The 15,956-nt window shown below is 40.8% G+C and overlaps 5 protein-coding genes across 7 annotated transcripts; 4 read left to right on the top strand and 1 right to left on the bottom strand.

Moving 5' to 3' along the window:
- The first annotated feature begins 126 nt into the window (after positions 1 to 126).
- On the top strand, positions 127 to 5,876 carry Cdk5 (Cyclin-dependent kinase 5). Its single transcript, XM_017158248.3, has 5 exons — positions 127 to 256; positions 4,112 to 4,310; positions 4,385 to 4,572; positions 4,653 to 5,017; positions 5,085 to 5,876. The coding sequence occupies exons 2-5, from the start codon at positions 4,143 to 4,145 to the stop codon at positions 5,246 to 5,248; spliced, it is 885 nt and encodes a 294-aa protein (XP_017013737.1). The 5' UTR covers positions 127 to 256; positions 4,112 to 4,142; the 3' UTR covers positions 5,249 to 5,876.
- LOC108068586 (uncharacterized) lies at positions 254 to 6,880 on the bottom strand. Of its 2 annotated transcripts, none has more exons than XM_070214041.1 (4): positions 6,683 to 6,768; positions 6,186 to 6,251; positions 1,068 to 2,153; positions 254 to 1,000 (listed from the first exon to the last, which is right to left on the bottom strand). In XM_070214041.1, the coding sequence occupies exons 2-4, from the start codon at positions 6,186 to 6,188 to the stop codon at positions 884 to 886; spliced, it is 1,206 nt and encodes a 401-aa protein (XP_070070142.1). In that variant the 5' UTR covers positions 6,189 to 6,251; positions 6,683 to 6,768; the 3' UTR covers positions 254 to 883. The 2 variants fall into 2 exon arrangements, with proteins under 2 accessions (XP_070070142.1, XP_070070143.1); XM_070214042.1 differs by lacking the exons at positions 254 to 1,000; positions 1,068 to 2,153 and adding exons at positions 2,285 to 2,648; positions 2,701 to 3,767 and having other exon boundaries at positions 6,683 to 6,880.
- Positions 6,320 to 9,854, top strand: Flo1 (flotillin-1). 2 transcript variants are annotated; one of them, XM_044393172.2, is made up of 8 exons: positions 6,320 to 6,599; positions 6,894 to 6,969; positions 7,551 to 7,905; positions 8,256 to 8,267; positions 8,384 to 8,854; positions 8,918 to 9,061; positions 9,123 to 9,287; positions 9,519 to 9,854. In XM_044393172.2, exons 1-8 carry the CDS (start codon positions 6,548 to 6,550, stop codon positions 9,534 to 9,536), a joined length of 1,293 nt encoding a protein of 430 aa, XP_044249107.1. In that variant the 5' UTR covers positions 6,320 to 6,547; the 3' UTR covers positions 9,537 to 9,854. The 2 variants fall into 2 exon arrangements, with proteins under 2 accessions (XP_044249107.1, XP_070070141.1); XM_070214040.1 differs by lacking the exon at positions 8,256 to 8,267.
- Positions 9,855 to 10,198: 344 nt separating this feature from the next.
- On the top strand, positions 10,199 to 11,924 carry LOC138912482 (angiopoietin-related protein 7-like). The gene is made up of 3 exons (XM_070213415.1): positions 10,199 to 10,381; positions 10,440 to 11,551; positions 11,614 to 11,924. The coding sequence occupies exons 1-3, from the start codon at positions 10,313 to 10,315 to the stop codon at positions 11,747 to 11,749; spliced, it is 1,317 nt and encodes a 438-aa protein (XP_070069516.1). The 5' UTR covers positions 10,199 to 10,312; the 3' UTR covers positions 11,750 to 11,924.
- Positions 11,925 to 12,918: 994 nt separating this feature from the next.
- LOC108054382 (solute carrier family 35 member F5) lies at positions 12,919 to 15,928 on the top strand. The gene is made up of 7 exons (XM_017137300.3): positions 12,919 to 13,140; positions 13,654 to 13,940; positions 14,000 to 14,140; positions 14,197 to 14,250; positions 14,316 to 14,916; positions 14,983 to 15,394; positions 15,453 to 15,928. The coding sequence occupies exons 2-7, from the start codon at positions 13,851 to 13,853 to the stop codon at positions 15,499 to 15,501; spliced, it is 1,347 nt and encodes a 448-aa protein (XP_016992789.2). The 5' UTR covers positions 12,919 to 13,140; positions 13,654 to 13,850; the 3' UTR covers positions 15,502 to 15,928.
- Positions 15,929 to 15,956: the final 28 nt, after the last annotated feature.

Below are 15,956 nucleotides of genomic sequence, written 5' to 3'. Positions count from 1 at the left end.
TTCTAGTCACGCTGCTTTCCAATCGATTTCCAAGCCGAACTAATTTAATTTCAAGTTAATATTGTCGTTTATATTTATTTTACACAATTGTGGATTACACAGTTTATAACCTACTCTTGGGGCCGTTCTCTCGTCCCCATGTTAAATTTAAAGTCGGGATAAAACCTTTATCCCGCAAACCTTTATACTGCAACTTTAACATGCGAACGAGAAAGCGGAACTTGGGTTTTTTGAACATGCGGAGGAGAAAACTTAAGTGAGTATTCTCTATTGAATATTGAATTCTCTGCTGTCGCACGCGACGTTCGTACGCTTTGCAGGTGAAAAAACCATCTTCCAGTACTTCTTTTCTTTTGGCACTAGGCTCAAATTAAAGGTCTTGATTAGCACTAAAATACGTACTAGGGCTGACTTGGGGACATTTTTCGTTTTTAAGATATATAAAAAAAACCAAGACTTTCGCACGCGACACCAATAGAAGTGACGTTTTTTACTTCCTGCTTAACTTTCGATTGTAACGAAACGTGAAGGAATGTTTTAATGCAGTTAATTTAATGGTGTTCCTTGTTCTTTCTTCTTTAAAATGTATTTGTTTTGATTACAAAATATTGAGCGGTTAATTTTTTATTGGCATCGAAGTGACAGTCACACGCTACATGTCGCACGCGACAGTTTTTTCCGTCATTTTCTTAGGTGGTTTTCTGTAACCTTCACGTCAAAAAACCGTTTAAGAGCCACTTTAAAAAATACAAAAAAATTATTTCTTTGTCCATAGAACAGGTATTGTCCTGGAAAATTATTAATTAATATAATAATATTATACTATATCACCATTCTAAAAAGCTGAAATGGCAGTTTATTTATTAATTTAGGATTACTTATATCATTCAAAATAAATAGAAACTGGATGGCAGTCTAAAGTGACTTTTGTGTGGTCCATGTGCAGCTGAAAAAACCTATGTTCGCCTTCCACAGTCCATGTGATGTCGAGATCGTGATCCTATAAAGGAGGAAATTAGCATTGCAATGTGAAATATGTAAGCAATATACAAACGCTAAGCACTCACCACGAAATTGTTACTTTGGTATACGTTTTCGTACAAATGCATATTGAGCTTTGTGCTTCGGTCCTCGCCAATATCCCTTGCTACAAGTGTGACTTCCTTAAAATAAAAATTGCAGTACTCAAGTCCCAGGTACTCACAAGCCTTTAAATGTTGCATCATATTTTCAAAGGCAGCCTTCTTGGGGAAGTGGCACCTTATTAAATGAACTTCAAAAATATTTTCAAAACAACTTGCGTATGAATAAAAATGATAACTTGCCACCTTCATTATCTTACAAGGGACATTTAGATTTAGACTAATCACATGGAAAAAAGGCATTCCCGCATTTATCTCGATCATTTTGATACTACTCCGATTTGCAGACATCAGGATTCTCTGGAGAAAACCATCCACATCGTGATCACATAGAATGATCTGCTTCAAGTCCTTAAGAGCTCCCAGTTTTGGTAGGAACCAGTTCTCCAATTCCCAGGTGTAGCACTGCAGCAACTCAAGGTTTTTTATCCCTTCCCAGGGCAAATCGGTCATCTGGGTGTGATTCTCATCAAAAAGGGCTAGTTTCAGACTTTTTAACTTTCTGACTTTCAGAATGTCGATCAATTTGCTGACCTGCATTTTGCTGCAATACGAAAGCGTTAGGTTCTCCAGAAATTCGAATTCTTCAAAATGTTGCCCTGTAAGCTTTCCATAAGGACTGAAAGTCGTCAAATTAGGTAAACTCCTAATCATTTTCGGTAAATCAGAGTCATTCAACGAAAACGAATGCGTTGAAAAGCGAAAATCTTTCATATTCGGATACACATAGTCGGTGAAAATATCAAAGTTTGATTGTTTTTCCATCTTCAATCGTAGAGCATTGAGCGATCGTTGAGTGCTTTCCAGGAAGAAACGAAGATCCTTGTCGCTCAGATGCATTTCGATCAGGGAGAGATTAGCAGATTTATCCCGAGAACGCCAGACATGGGGCATTACTTCCAGGAAACGAGGATGAAAGTCTGTCAACATCAGCTGGGTGGGCAACTCCAGATATTGGAAGATGAGAATTAGGACATCGTCTGGCAGGCTTAATAAGCCAGCCTTGGTATTCTACAAATAAAAAGTTAAGAAATGTTGGTTTTACCTTTACTTTGAATTACGTATGCTGCTGTATCGTCAATTGCCAATTTTGTGGCTCCCCAAAACAACATCTTTAAGTAGTTTTGACAAGTTCATTTATTTTAAATTCTTACAGTCTAATTATGGTCTGATTCTTACTATAAAAAAGAGGCATTATTCATTGAATAACTGTAAATAAAACTAATTAACGTCTTTAATAAACATTAAATGTGGTTATAAGTATTCATTATCTTAATAACACACATAATGGATTTTTTCATGAAATACAAACTTAAAAATGTTTTATCTAAAATAAATTCAATTCGCATTCAAAAAGCTTTTGCTCACATATCAGTTTAGCAAAACATTTTAGTCAAAATAAATTTCAAGTGGTTTCGAATTGAAAGTGATTTTTGGATGATCCAGGTGCAGCTGAAAATTATTATGTTCGCCTTCCATCTTCCAGGTCATTGAAGCAAAATAATCCTATTAACAAAAGTATTAACATTGGGAATTTAAATTACTTTAGACTCCCTACCTTTTCAGAAAGTTGGCGACTCCAGCCCTTTTTTTTTCCAAATGGAGATTAAGTTTTGTACGACGGTTCACGCCAATCTCCCGTGCCTTAAATGTAAATTCTCTAAATCGAAAGCGGCAGCACAAAAGCCCCAGGATCTCACATGTCTTTAAATTTTGCAACATTGCTTGAAATACCTCCTCGTTTTCGATAAAACAATTCATGGCAAATACTTCGGTTATATTTTCAAAGCACCCATTATATGAACACATACGATAAGATATCACCTTCAAGGTCTTGCATTGAACATTAAGGTTTGGAACATGAACCAAAAACCAGCTCGCCGTTATTTCTATCATTTTGATTTTTCTTCGTTTTGCATACAGCAGCACATTGTCGATGCTGCATGGAGAATCACATAGAATAATCTGCTTCAAGTAAGTAAGATGTTCCAGCTTCGTTAGAAACCATCTCTCCAGTTCACCACTGTAGCACTGCAAGACCTCTAGGCTTTTCAAGCTTTCGAGAGGCAGACCGATTGCTTTCATCTCCTCAGTAAGAGGGTTTTGGAATCTTAGACGCTTAAGCTTTTGAGTCTTAAGGATCTGAATAAAATAGGTGGGCTGGAACTTGCTGGTCACCGTTAAATCCTCCAATAACGGAAATTCGTCCATGTATTTGCCAGTAAACTGCCCTCGGGGTCTGAAGATTCTCAAGTTGGGAAATGCTTTAATCATTTTGGGGATATCTGAATCATCTAAACAATATGCTTCGCAACCAAATTCATATAGATTGGGGAACACAAAGCCAAAGAGAATGTCGTAGTTTATTCGGGGCAGACTGTCCGTTACCAGCACACGTAAAGTGCTCCGCAGGCTTCCCAAAAAAAGCTCGAAATTCATTTCGCACATAACACAACTTTCCCCCGACAGCTTGAGGGATCTGTACTTAGATCGCCAGACTTGGGGCATTATCTGCATGAAGTGGGAAGCTAAGCCGGTCAACATCAGTTGGGTGCGCCGATCCAGACTACCAAAAATAAGGATAAGGACATCATCTGGCAGACGCAGCAGATCAAAGTTGTCATTCTGTGAAATATTATAAGAAAAGAAAGGACAACAAATTGTATCTATGCATTTTTGAGACTTTCTGTTTAATGTTTGAGAACTTAACGTTTTTTTATCATTAGTAATTCCCAATATAAGTAATTTAAAAGAATTTTTCAATTTAAATTGTTTGAAAAACCACTTTTTGAAATTAGTACTTGTTGGTATATTTCGGTATTTTTTGCAACAGCCGAATGCCAGCTGCACTGTAAGCCACTGGCAGAGTGCTGTAAGCCAGTAACAGCGTGCTGTTAGGCGCACGAATCGCTGGCAGCAAAAACAAACTGCAAAAATAATAATCCTCGGAGTTTTTACTATTTATTAAGCCAAAGAGAATAATCCCCTCCAGGAAGCAGGATGCAGAAGTACGACAAGATGGAGAAGATCGGGGAGGGCACCTACGGCACGGTGTTCAAGGGCCGCAATCGGGACACCATGGAGATAGTGGCCTTGAAGCGGGTGCGACTGGACGAGGACGACGAGGGTGTGCCCAGCTCCGCCCTCCGGGAGATCTGCCTGCTGAAGGTGAGTCTTAGGATTAGGATTAGGACAGGATCTGAATCCAACTCATCTGATTCCGCCCCAACCTTAACCCGCAGGAGCTGAAGCACAAGAACATCGTGCGGCTGATAGACGTCCTGCATTCGGACAAGAAACTCACCCTGGTCTTCGAGCATTGCGACCAGGACCTCAAAAAGTACTTCGACAGCCTCAACGGGGAGATCGACATGGCCGTCTGCCGCAGCTTCATGCTGCAACTACTCCGCGGCCTTGCCTTCTGCCACAGGTATGGCTTAAGGATATCCACAAAAGGATATCCCTTCACCTTAAACTCGCAGACTAAATCGAGAATATATACTCTTCTAGCCACAATGTCCTGCATCGGGATTTGAAGCCGCAGAACCTGCTGATCAACAAGAACGGCGAGCTGAAGCTGGCTGACTTTGGTCTGGCTCGAGCCTTCGGCATTCCCGTGAAGTGCTACTCCGCCGAAGTGGTGACCCTGTGGTACCGGCCACCTGATGTCCTGTTCGGAGCCAAGCTATACACGACCAGCATCGACATGTGGTCGGCCGGATGCATTTTGGCTGAGCTGGCGGACGCTGGACGACCGCTGTTCCCCGGCTCCGATGTACTCGACCAGCTGATGAAGATCTTCCGCGTGCTGGGCACCCCCAACGAGGACTCCTGGCCGGGTGTTTCGCACCTCTCCGACTACGTGGCGCTTCCATGTAGGGCAGCCAACTTATTGGTTAACCACTGATATTTAATCGATATTTAATCCTATTTAATCCACAGCCTTTCCGGCCATCACCTCGTGGAGCCAACTGGTGCCTAGGCTGAACTCCAAGGGTCGCGACCTGCTGCAAAAGCTGCTCGTCTGCCGGCCGAATCAGCGGATTAGCGCCGAGGCCGCCATGCAGCATCCCTACTTCACGGACAGCAGCTCCTCGGGCCACTGAAACGAAGGGGAGATGCCTTTTTCCTTTTTGATTAGACCTAAGCCGAAAGCTATGATTGTGTGCCGTGTCCCCAAATGCAGTAGATGTCGACTGTAGACTAAGATAAACTGTCCTTAATTATTATTCGTTTTATTTTGTCTCAACTACCCAAGCAGAACATTTAGCGAAGTTTGATTAATGACAATCCTTACCAATGTGACATTTTAGCTGCCAAATTAATCGTTAAAGTTTTATCACGGGTTGATTTTATAAAGATCTCATTTCAAAACCTTTCTTTGCGTTAATCAAATCATTCGTTAAGATCTAAAAAAAAATATTTGAAATTGTCAAAGTTTCCCTTAGGCGATGTCTACTGTTCGTATGAGTGTGCACCAAAGAAAAATGTATCCACGGATACAATTATTTTAAGTCGCATTTTCTGTTTCGAATTCTCAAGAACTATTCCAGATTTCTGGTTTCAAGAATGAATGATAAAGATATGAAATCGGCTTTATTCCACGGAAAAGAAAGCGAACGTTTTAAACATTAATTAATTACTAAAATTTACGATCCATACTTTGAGATGTAACAAATAATTCCGTAGACCAATAAAGAAGAATTCGTTTGTATACATAACGTGCATGAAAAATGTTGTTTACTTTACTAAAATTAAATTTTATCATGGCCCTAAAAATAATATCCCAGTTTCTGTTTAGAATTCTGAATATCTTCAAAGTTTTTCTGATTTTTTTTTTTTTTAATTTTTATTTAATTTTAAAGAATTTATGTTGCTATTCTAGTCAAATTTTAATTCGTAAAATCTGCAAGGGTATTAAAATTTCAGCTTGCCGAAGCTAGCTTCCGTCCTCGTTTTTTTTATATGGAAACTACGATATAACATTTTATACATATGCAACCTACGTAGCTTTCTAGGAAAATAAGACAGTAAATAACTTACCATGATGATTATTTGAGAGGTCTGTTCGGTTCCACTTAACAGGATAGGGGTTAAGCCAAAGTAGAGCTGCGCACACGCGAATCGAGAATTAGAGAATGAGAATATTTCAATTGATTGAGAGAGCTGTTTTTAGTTTTATTGTGCTACGAATTGTTCACCGAACCGGTCGCGTTTTTCGTTCCGAGTCCCTCGGGAGTGATTTTGTATATTTGGACCGATAAACAAGACCTGTGGATCGCCTATATAGCAATTAAACCTGCTAAAACCCGAACTCTAAAGAACCAAGCGTAAATAAAACAATCGCAGAAGAGCGGCTGTTATCAGTCATCGTTGAGAGGGAAATATCGAAGAGCGGTCCAAAAATGACCTGGGGATTCGTGACCTGCGGGCCCAACGAGGCGCTAGTGGTCTCCGGTAAATCTTTATATACTCGAAAACGCGACCAATTGGCGAATTAATTAAAGAATTCGGCGAATATAAATAAAATGGGCACTCACACAGACGCACACCCACACGCACCCCACCCCTAATGACGTCACTATCGATTTTTGTGTACCGCTTAGAAGAAGAAGAAGAGAACGATAGGAACAGTAGGAAGAGGAAGCACTCCGAAGCCATGCGCGCGCATTTAAACGGCGTTGTGATGCTGTAATCCAAAATACTGCAATGTTTTGTAAACAAAGTGTTTTTTGTTCGATTTCTCCGCAGGATGCTGCTACATGAAGCCGCTTTTGGTGCCGGGAGGTCGCGCCTTCGTATGGCCCACGATCCAGCAGGTTCAGCGGTGGGTATACAACATTTTTTTTTACCAGGGATTCAAACAAAATGTTTATTCTAAGCTTTTTAACAATTAATTACCAATTAATTTTATTCAGATTAATAATTAATAATTATTTTTTAATTATATTGTATAATTTCCAAAAAAATTACTATTTTCTAAAAATTTTAACGCGAATTCTTCAGTAGATATTCTTCATGTTCGCAAATTCTTCAGAATTTTGTAAGCAAATATATCGACTTTATCATTTAAAAGATAGCATTTTGCATAATCTGATTTGAATCTCAAATAACGATTTGAATCCCTACACACAAAAAAAAAACTTGGTAAAATCAACTGTAATAATTGTCAAACAGGCCCCAACCAGCAAAATTGTCAATTCTACTAAGTAAATAGTCATTTCACAACAACAAAATACACACAATTAGCAAAGACACAAACCCAAAGCAAAAACAAAATACACGTAACTATTTTAATAGTTACGTAACTATCTTTGTTGGTCAATTTTACCAAGCAAATTTTTTTGTGTGTAGTGATAACATTTTCTATGAAATTCCAAAAAGTAATTTTTCTTTATCCCCCCACAGAATTTCGTTGAACACCATGACCCTCCAGGTGGAGAGTCCTTGCGTGTACACCAGCCAAGGAGTGCCAATCTCCGTGACGGGAATCGCCCAGGTGAAGGTCCAGGGTCAGAACGAGGACATGCTGCTCACCGCCTGTGAGCAGTTTTTGGGCAAAACGGAGGCGGAGATCAACCATATCGCCTTGGTCACCCTGGAGGGCCATCAGCGTGCCATCATGGGATCGATGACCGTGGAGGAGATCTACAAGGACCGCAAGAAGTTCAGCAAGCAGGTGTTCGAGGTGGCCTCCAGCGATCTGGCCAACATGGGAATTACCGTGGTCTCCTACACCATCAAGGATTTGCGCGATGAGGAGGTGCGTAGTTCTAGTCTAATCTAATAATGGCCATAAACCCTGCAAAACTAACCCAATCATCAGCAGTGATGGGAACTAGCTATGTATAATATATAAATATTTATTTTGGGTAATACATTTTGCTACCTTAAATTTATTTTATTTTTTTAATGAGTTTTTAATGAGATTCTAAGGAACAGCACAAATTAGTATTATAACAATTTCTAGAAAACTATATTTTTAAAGCATTATTTTTAAGTAATCTATTCCCATCACTGTGTACTGGCTTCTAGTGCCTTATTCCCTAATAACCTCTTGTATATGTGTATATATATATATATTTCTTGCATGTCCACATGGATCCAATGTAGGGCGACTCAAAGGTGCGTATGACCGCTGAACCGCCTGTGTGTGGAATCGTTGGGAAACGTGCCGCATTCTCTTGCTTCTTTTCGGATAAACGGGACACTGACTCCCCGTTCTCAATTTCCTTTTCCAGGGCTATCTAAGGTCATTGGGCATGGCCCGCACGGCGGAGGTGAAGCGAGATGCAAGGATTGGCGAGGCTGAGGCCCGTGCGGAGGCCCATATTAAGGAGGCAATTGCCGAGGAGCAGCGCATGGCTGCCAGATTCCTCAACGACACCGACATCGCCAAGGCGCAGCGCGACTTTGAGCTGAAGAAGGCCGCCTACGATGTGGAGGTGCAGACCAAAAAGGCCGAGGCTGAGATGGCCTACGAGCTGCAGGCGGCCAAGACCAAGCAGCGCATCAAGGAGGAGCAGATGCAGGTCAAGGTGATCGAGCGCACCCAGGAGATTGCCGTGCAGGAGCAGGAGATCATGCGTCGCGAGCGGGAGCTGGAGGCCACCATCCGGCGACCGGCCGAGGCGGAGAAGTTCCGCATGGAGAAGCTGGCCGAGGCCAACAAGCAGCGCGTGGTCATGGAAGCCGAGGCAGAGGCTGAATCGGTAGGAGACCACCTAAAAATGTGGATAGAATCTGGCCCATAGCTAATCCTTCTTCTATTGCAGATTAAGATTCGCGGCGAGGCCGAGGCTTTTGCCATTGCCGCCAAGGCAAAGGCGGAGGCCGAGCAGATGGCCCAGAAGGCAGAGGCCTACCGCGAGTACCGCGAAGCAGCCATGGTGGAAATGCTCCTGGACACGCTGCCAAAGGTGGGATGAAGGGTCCTAAAATGTATCTGGTTTTTACTAAATTCTAAATCTTCTTCTCCAGGTGGCCGCCGAGGTGGCTGCTCCGCTGTCCCAGGCCAAGAAGATCACGATGGTGTCCAGCGGAAACGGCGATATCGGTGCCGCCAAGCTGACCGGCGAGGTCCTGTCGATCGTCAACAAAGTGCCAGAGCTGGTCAAGAACATAACCGGCGTGGACATTGCTCGGGTACGTTCCAATTCTGAATTTATCTAACTTCGAAGCCTTATTCGAAGCTCGTCGGGATGAAGAACGACGACGACGACCCCAAACGAAACCAAAACAAATGGCAATCAAAAGACTTGGTAGACAAATGAGGACGCGGATTTAGTTTGCTTCCTTTGTTCGATTTGAGCCTTGTTTTGCGATATTGATTCCCTGATTTCGATTCACTTTACGTTTCCTTTCTCTTCATTTCAGTCTGTGCATGCTGGCTAAAAAGTATCCAAATGATAACCAAATCAGAAAACACACAATTATGTACTCTTCAACAAAAAAGTAAAAAAACAAATAACGCAATCTTGAACGATCGAATACTTCAAAAACTGAAATCGAACGCATTTAAACTTTGTTTATGTATTTAACAGCATAATTAATATATTATTGAATCTTTGTGCTAACCCTACAAATTTTGCAACATGTTTTACACACACACACTCAGAGAGAGGAGCAAAGATATTTTGTATTCAATATATATGTATTTATATAAGTGTATTGCACAGAGCGTGGAATAAATATTCTTCCTTGAATCAAAAATAGCGTTTTTAATTGAATTCTTGCAGGTAACAAGATGTGACATATTTTTTCAACAGAATTATTTGAAAATTTAAAAGGCTTTAAAATTTTTAAAGTACTTTCCCAGAATGTGCCTAATAGGTTAAATAGAAATCTTAATTTTACCTGCCTATCCAAAGCAGGTAGAATAGGTAATTATCGGTTAAACCTGCATCTGCCACTAATTCGCGTATTTATCCAAATAAAAATTGATGGCTTAGGACCTAGTGACCATCTGCTTAGGATTAAAAATTACCACTGGTAGAAAAAAGCCTATACAAATTCGAGCTGTATAAAAAGTCGGAGACATACAGTCTTAGAAGCAGTACGAATTGGTTGCTCAATGTGTTCACATCTTCGCGGACTAATCTGTTTAAAACTACTTGTAGTTTTATATGATCACAAACTTAGGTTGGAAAATAGAATAAAAACTTGTTGACATGAGAAAAGATATGTTAAATATGGCATCAAATGAGCAGAGTGGATCTTTAGCTACGGACGCATCGTCGGTAAGTTTAGAAACAAATTGTAATTCGGTCATTACTTAAAAAAAAATTAATGTTTCAGCACAGCAGCGATTCCGATATCGAAAGCATAAATGAGACCAATAATACCAATGAAACAGTATATGAGCTAAAGAAAAAATTAGCAGACTCTAAGAAAAATCAATCGAGTCTAGAGGAAAAGATATTGCTCTACAAGGATTCATTAAAGGATAAGAACGATTTAATAAAATCGTTGAATATTACGATCGATTTAATGAAGCAAAACCACATCTTTCAAAATGAGGGCGAGTCAAGAAAAGAAATGAAAACTGGAAGTGACCATGCGACGAAATTAAACCAGGCAGAAAGAAGTTCCAATCTGATAAACAATGAAGATTTGCAGACGCTGCAAACCAAATTTGAGGAATGCCAATTGCAGAATGCAACGCTTTCAGAAAGAATATTGAATTTGGAGACAAAGCTTATGGAAAAGGAAAATGATCTTGCTGAGTCCACAGAAAAATACAAACTTGAAGAAGGCAAACTTAAATCTCGAATTATTGAACTGGAATCGAATGCTAAAATAGATGCTGCTAACCTTAAGGAAAAAGATGACAGACTTGCGAAATACACTATAAATCTTGATAGCTGCGATAATTCAAATCTTCCAAAGGTGATCCTAAACCACTCTAAAGTACCTAATATTAGATGTATTGAAACGGAAGGCCTTAAACATCCGTTCTCGGCTGTTTTTGAGAATATTACTACCGCAGGTCCTGATTGGATGATAATTCTTCGACGTTTCGATGGGAGTGAAAGCTTTCATTTCAACTGTTTAAGAGAATTCGGCTTTGGCAATTTAAGTGGCGAGTATTTTATTGGTTTTGAAGTATTGCATCACTTAACAAAAAATCGCAGGCATGAATTGTACGTGGAGCTCGAGGATTTTGATAATGTGAAAGCTTACGCACGATATGATAACTTTGTGGTTGGTAGTAACTCAGAAGGATACGCTATAAAAACACTAGGATCGTATTCGGGAAACGCTGGTGATGCCTTAAGGAATCACGTGGAACACAAGGTTACAAATCAACAATTTTTGTATGCACAAAAACACAAACATACAGTCTCTCATGAGAATAGGTTTTTGAATAGAGTTCAATGGTGGTGGCCGGACTACGAAACTAGACAATGGTAAGCCAAGCGTTTAATTGTAAATTTTAGCCTTTTTAACATTGTTTTCTTTCTTTTTACAGTTGCCTGACAGGCAGATACGAAAATTCAAAAACAAGTTTATGCCGTTCAGATGGCATTTGGTGGGGACGTTGGAATCCTGGGCAAGAGGGCTCGGCTCTCAAGGCATGTAAAATGTTGATCAGGCCAAAATTATAGATCTATAATCAATCTTTAAATTACTATTATTTAAACTGACTCTTATTTAAAGGTCTAGCATTGCGACTTTTTAAAGTTTAAAATAAAAATATTAGAAGTATATATTTGCGTATACATATGTATAACCAGTTATAATATATGTACATTTGATATAAACTTTAAAATAAATTCTTAAGGCTAATGTGTTTTTTTTTTAATTTTATGAGGAAACCCATTTCACCCTCTGTAATCTTTTAGCTAAATGAGAAATTAGGTTTTTAATTATGTATGACAATTTCAGCTAGTCTTTCAAACATAATTCAATTTTAGCGCCAAAAAACTGGTAATTCCAACGTTTACAGGGAATAAAATTAATCTTAAGATTTCTGTTAGGAAACCCTGATAATAGCCTCTTTTTATAGAAGTGGGATTCCCTAAACTGTTGAATTGCTGAATTGTTGAAAATTCAACAAAAAATTTCAGCAATTAAGGGAACGACCCAAAATGGTTCCTGTTGAATTTTCAAACAGCTGTTATTTGTTGAAAAGTTTCACGGAACTTAAAGCATGTAAAATTTGATTTATTTTTGCTAGTTACTGTCTAAAAGTGTTACCAAGGTAAAAAGAACCACAAATATGCTTTCTAAGTTGATTTTAAAATAAATAATGCGTACTGGTGATACTAAAATGTTACAGAGTTGCCACGACTTTTAAAAAAAGGTGACAACTCTGGCTTTTCAGCAATTCAACAAAATTTTCAACAGCCCCGAGGCTGTTGAATTGCTGAAATTTCTGAAAGTTGACTTTGTATAGAACAGCTGATTAACAGCTGACCAAAATTCAACAATTAAGCAATTCAACAGTTTAGGGAATCCCCCTATTACTTAATTTTATCCCGCCATCGATTTGATTTGTTCTCGCAGTCATCGTTCCAATTTTCACAGTCAAGAGGAAGAATTCAGAGTTGCACCGAGAAAACATCGCCTAACTATCGCATAAAAGAGCCCGTCAAAGTCCGTTAAAATTGGATGGCGGACTAACTGGGAAATTTTCGGAACGGCAAAACCTTACGGACCATCCGTTCAACGGATGGTAGATGGTGGATGGAGCTCTGTGGGAAGACCCTATTAGTGATGTGGAGACGCCGATAGCCGCCGTCAAACATCGATGAGCGTTTTAGGTCCACCTCTATTAAAAATTATCGGAAATCAGAATAGAATTTCAGTATTAAACGCACAAAAATTAAAAAAGGCTAAGCCAGCTGACTAAAGCGCTATCCAGATCCTATAATCTGAGCCTCATTCGGGAAGAGAACAAAGAAGGGGATTTCCCAGCTAAAAAGCAAAGAAAACAGCTGCGGCAGCGGCATTTGGACGAGGAAAAAAGGGCAGCCTTTAAAAGAGGAAACAAATGGTAAAAACTGCATAAATTAACCAAGCGTAACCATTAAACTGCCCATAATAACGCAATTAAATAGGTGAACAGTAGACTTGTTGCTTTTTGCAGTTCCCATATCGCTGCTGGCAATTATTGATTTTGTTTTTGGGCTGTTATCAACAACCTGCCGCCCACTCCGCCCCCTTAAACGTATTTCTATTTACCAACCAAACAATTGGTTTTTCGGAATCACCAGCTATCTTATCAGTCAGTCCCCCCCGGAATCTTGCTAATTTGTTTATACTCAAGTGATCAGTGATCGCATCTGTCAGCGTTAATCCGCAATTTGGATGGGGATATCTGGGGAACCAGACGCTAATTGAGTGATAAATCTACCTACCTGACCAAAACCGATCGAATCGAACGTGTTAAATGGTAGTTTGCGCCTTGAATAATGCCGCACCCACTGGCCAAATCAAAATCAATAAGTGCAGCTCCCTGCCGCCCTCGAAAGCCACCCACTTACCTCTTTCCTATTTCCCATTTCAGAAGGTTTATCTGCCTGGAAACCAGATTTAAATCGACTGGCCAGGGAACTTATATCACTTCCGAAAGGCAGAACCGAAAAACGTCGCAAAAATGAAACTGAAACGCTGGCGGCACAAGCGTAAATAGTTACTTACCCACAGATAACCGGAGGGGAAAGACATCGTTTTGGGATATATTTGAAAAGCAAGCTGAAAATCATGCTAGGTCGCACGCAGAAACTCGTGTTGGGCATATCAATACTGATACTAGTCGATGTGGTTTGGGTCTCCTCCAGCGAGCTGACAAAGGTGAGGATTTCTTATAGCACATAGTCGCAAAAATTCTAATTCTTAATCTCCCTTAACAGTTTCTCTACAATGAGGCCAACTTTGACAAGCCCTTCTTCTGCACATACTTTAAGACCTCCATGTTCAGCATTTACCTGCTAGTCATTGGCATCCTGGCTCCCTGGAAAGAGTCCTGCGAGCGTCAAAATGGAAACTATGCTGTAAGAAATTAGCTGACCCAATTATAAACCCCTCTAATACATTGTGTATCCAACAGATGATGGAGCAGAATGCAGACGACGAGAATTATTACTCCAATCAGGCTGTTTTGGTAAGCAGAATCTGTTTAACCACTACCAAGGAACCTATGTAACCTTTAAATCTGTACGTTCCCAGGGTGACCCCACCTATGTGCCCATCAGATCGCCCCATCTGGCTGCCCCTGCCACCAATGGCACCTCGAACTCCCTCTCCGGCACCGAAAGCGATGACTCCAGTGTGCGGAGTGTGCGCTTCAGCAAGATGGCCGAGGTCAGGGAGATGTCCGCCCACGAAGCCACCGACGCCTTGATGGCCAGGCTCTCGTATGCCGCCAGCTTGAGGATTAGGCGGCAGAAGACCCACCACAAGACGGCCAAGACGGCCCTGCTCTTTTGCCTGCTCTGGTTCGTGGCCAACTACTTCTTTCAGTTGGCCCTGGAAATGGACGAGACGGCCATGATAACGTTGGTCAGCTCAACGTCGTCGTTCTTCATCATCTGCCTGGCGGCCGTGTTTCCCTCGGCGTCGGGCGACAAGCTGACCATCACCAAGGTGATTGCGGTGGCCATGAACATTGGCGGCGTGGTGGCCATCACCATGAACGACCTGCATGACACCAAGATGACGCGAGGCGTCCTTTTGGCCCTCTTCAGTGCTTTCTTCTATGCCGCTTATTTGGTTTTCGTGAAGCGAAAAAGCGATACGGAGGAAAAGGTCGATATACCTTTGTTCTTCGGTGAGCCCAAGTCATTGTATTTTTTTGGTTTATTATCTTTGCTTATCTTCGGCTCTGTTTTTGCAGGTTTTGTGGGTCTGTGGAATCTGTTGCTATTGTGGCCGATATTCTTTATTCTCCACTTCACCAAAATCGAAAGCTTTGAGCTGCCCAGCCAGGGGCAGTTTGCCCTTCTATTCCTCAATGGATTAATTGGCACTGTGCTGGCCGAGGCTCTGTGGCTGTGGGGCTGCTTCTTGACCTCCTCCCTGATTGGCACGCTGGCCATGTCGCTGCAGATTCCGCTGGCCATCATGTTCGATGTCCTGCTCAAGAACAAACCGTATTCGCCCATGTTCTATATGGGCTCGATACCCATATTCGTGGCCCTGGTTTTCGTTTCCCTGCTGATGCGAAACGACGACTCCGATCCGCTGATGAAGCTGTTTAGGATTGTATATAGAAAGGTCTGCCGGTGCCATAAGCCAAGCATTGTGAGGTGAGTCTTGTATTCTGCTTAAACGAACTGCTTTTGAACAGGATAATTATTCACGTAGGGTCAACGATGACGAGCAACAGGAGTCGCTGATAAGTGGCAGCGATTAAAGGCTTCTCGCGCTTTTGGAAAACTTTGAATGTTGCTCATTGCAATGCAATCTAAAACTTGGCTGTTCACGAGTTCGTTTCGAATCGTTCTTTAATCTATTGGGACAAGTCCTGCACAATTCCCGATTTGTGTTTCTCATTTGTGCATTTTCCGTTGGATATTATTATGTTGCGATCTTACGTACAACTATTTATTATAATCTTACAAGTGTATTCTCTGTAAATAGCTTTAGCCCCCACGAATACCGTTTATCTATGTGATAGTCTACAACGTTTTGCTGAAGTCCACCTATAATTTATTGTACTTTCTCGGTATTCACACTGCGCTTAGCTGTATAATTGTTGACTTCTCAATACAAGATGAATATAAGGAAACATATACACATATTGGTAACTAATAACAATAAATAAAACTTGTCTACCGTAAGCTTAAAAAAATTCAAAAGTTGGCAGGA

This window comes from Drosophila takahashii, chromosome 2R (genome assembly GCF_030179915.1).
Source record: "Drosophila takahashii strain IR98-3 E-12201 chromosome 2R, DtakHiC1v2, whole genome shotgun sequence".
Taxonomy (NCBI): domain Eukaryota; kingdom Metazoa; phylum Arthropoda; class Insecta; order Diptera; family Drosophilidae; genus Drosophila; species Drosophila takahashii.
This window is presented reverse-complemented; position numbering and strand designations above follow the sequence as displayed.

Coding starts and splice junctions, on each gene's coding strand:
- Cdk5 (XM_017158248.3), top strand. CDS start 4,143: ATGCAGAAGTACGACAAGATGGAGAAGATCGGGGAGGGCACCTACGGC. Junction 4,311..4,384: donor GGGAGATCTGCCTGCTGAAG/GTGAGTCTTAGG, acceptor CTTAACCCGCAG/GAGCTGAAGCACAAGAACAT. Junction 4,573..4,652: donor GGCCTTGCCTTCTGCCACAG/GTATGGCTTAAG, acceptor ATACTCTTCTAG/CCACAATGTCCTGCATCGGG.
- LOC108068586 (XM_070214041.1), bottom strand. Junction 1,001..1,067: donor ACCAAAGTAACAATTTCGTG/GTGAGTGCTTAG, acceptor CCTCCTTTATAG/GATCACGATCTCGACATCAC.
- Flo1 (XM_044393172.2), top strand. CDS start 6,548: ATGACCTGGGGATTCGTGACCTGCGGGCCCAACGAGGCGCTAGTGGTC. Junction 6,600..6,893: donor CGAGGCGCTAGTGGTCTCCG/GTAAATCTTTAT, acceptor ATTTCTCCGCAG/GATGCTGCTACATGAAGCCG. Junction 6,970..7,550: donor ACGATCCAGCAGGTTCAGCG/GTGGGTATACAA, acceptor ATCCCCCCACAG/AATTTCGTTGAACACCATGA.
- LOC138912482 (XM_070213415.1), top strand. CDS start 10,313: ATGAGAAAAGATATGTTAAATATGGCATCAAATGAGCAGAGTGGATCT. Junction 10,382..10,439: donor TAGCTACGGACGCATCGTCG/GTAAGTTTAGAA, acceptor TTAATGTTTCAG/CACAGCAGCGATTCCGATAT. Junction 11,552..11,613: donor GACTACGAAACTAGACAATG/GTAAGCCAAGCG, acceptor TTCTTTTTACAG/TTGCCTGACAGGCAGATACG.
- LOC108054382 (XM_017137300.3), top strand. CDS start 13,851: ATGCTAGGTCGCACGCAGAAACTCGTGTTGGGCATATCAATACTGATA. Junction 14,141..14,196: donor GTCAAAATGGAAACTATGCT/GTAAGAAATTAG, acceptor TGTATCCAACAG/ATGATGGAGCAGAATGCAGA. Junction 15,395..15,452: donor CATAAGCCAAGCATTGTGAG/GTGAGTCTTGTA, acceptor TTATTCACGTAG/GGTCAACGATGACGAGCAAC.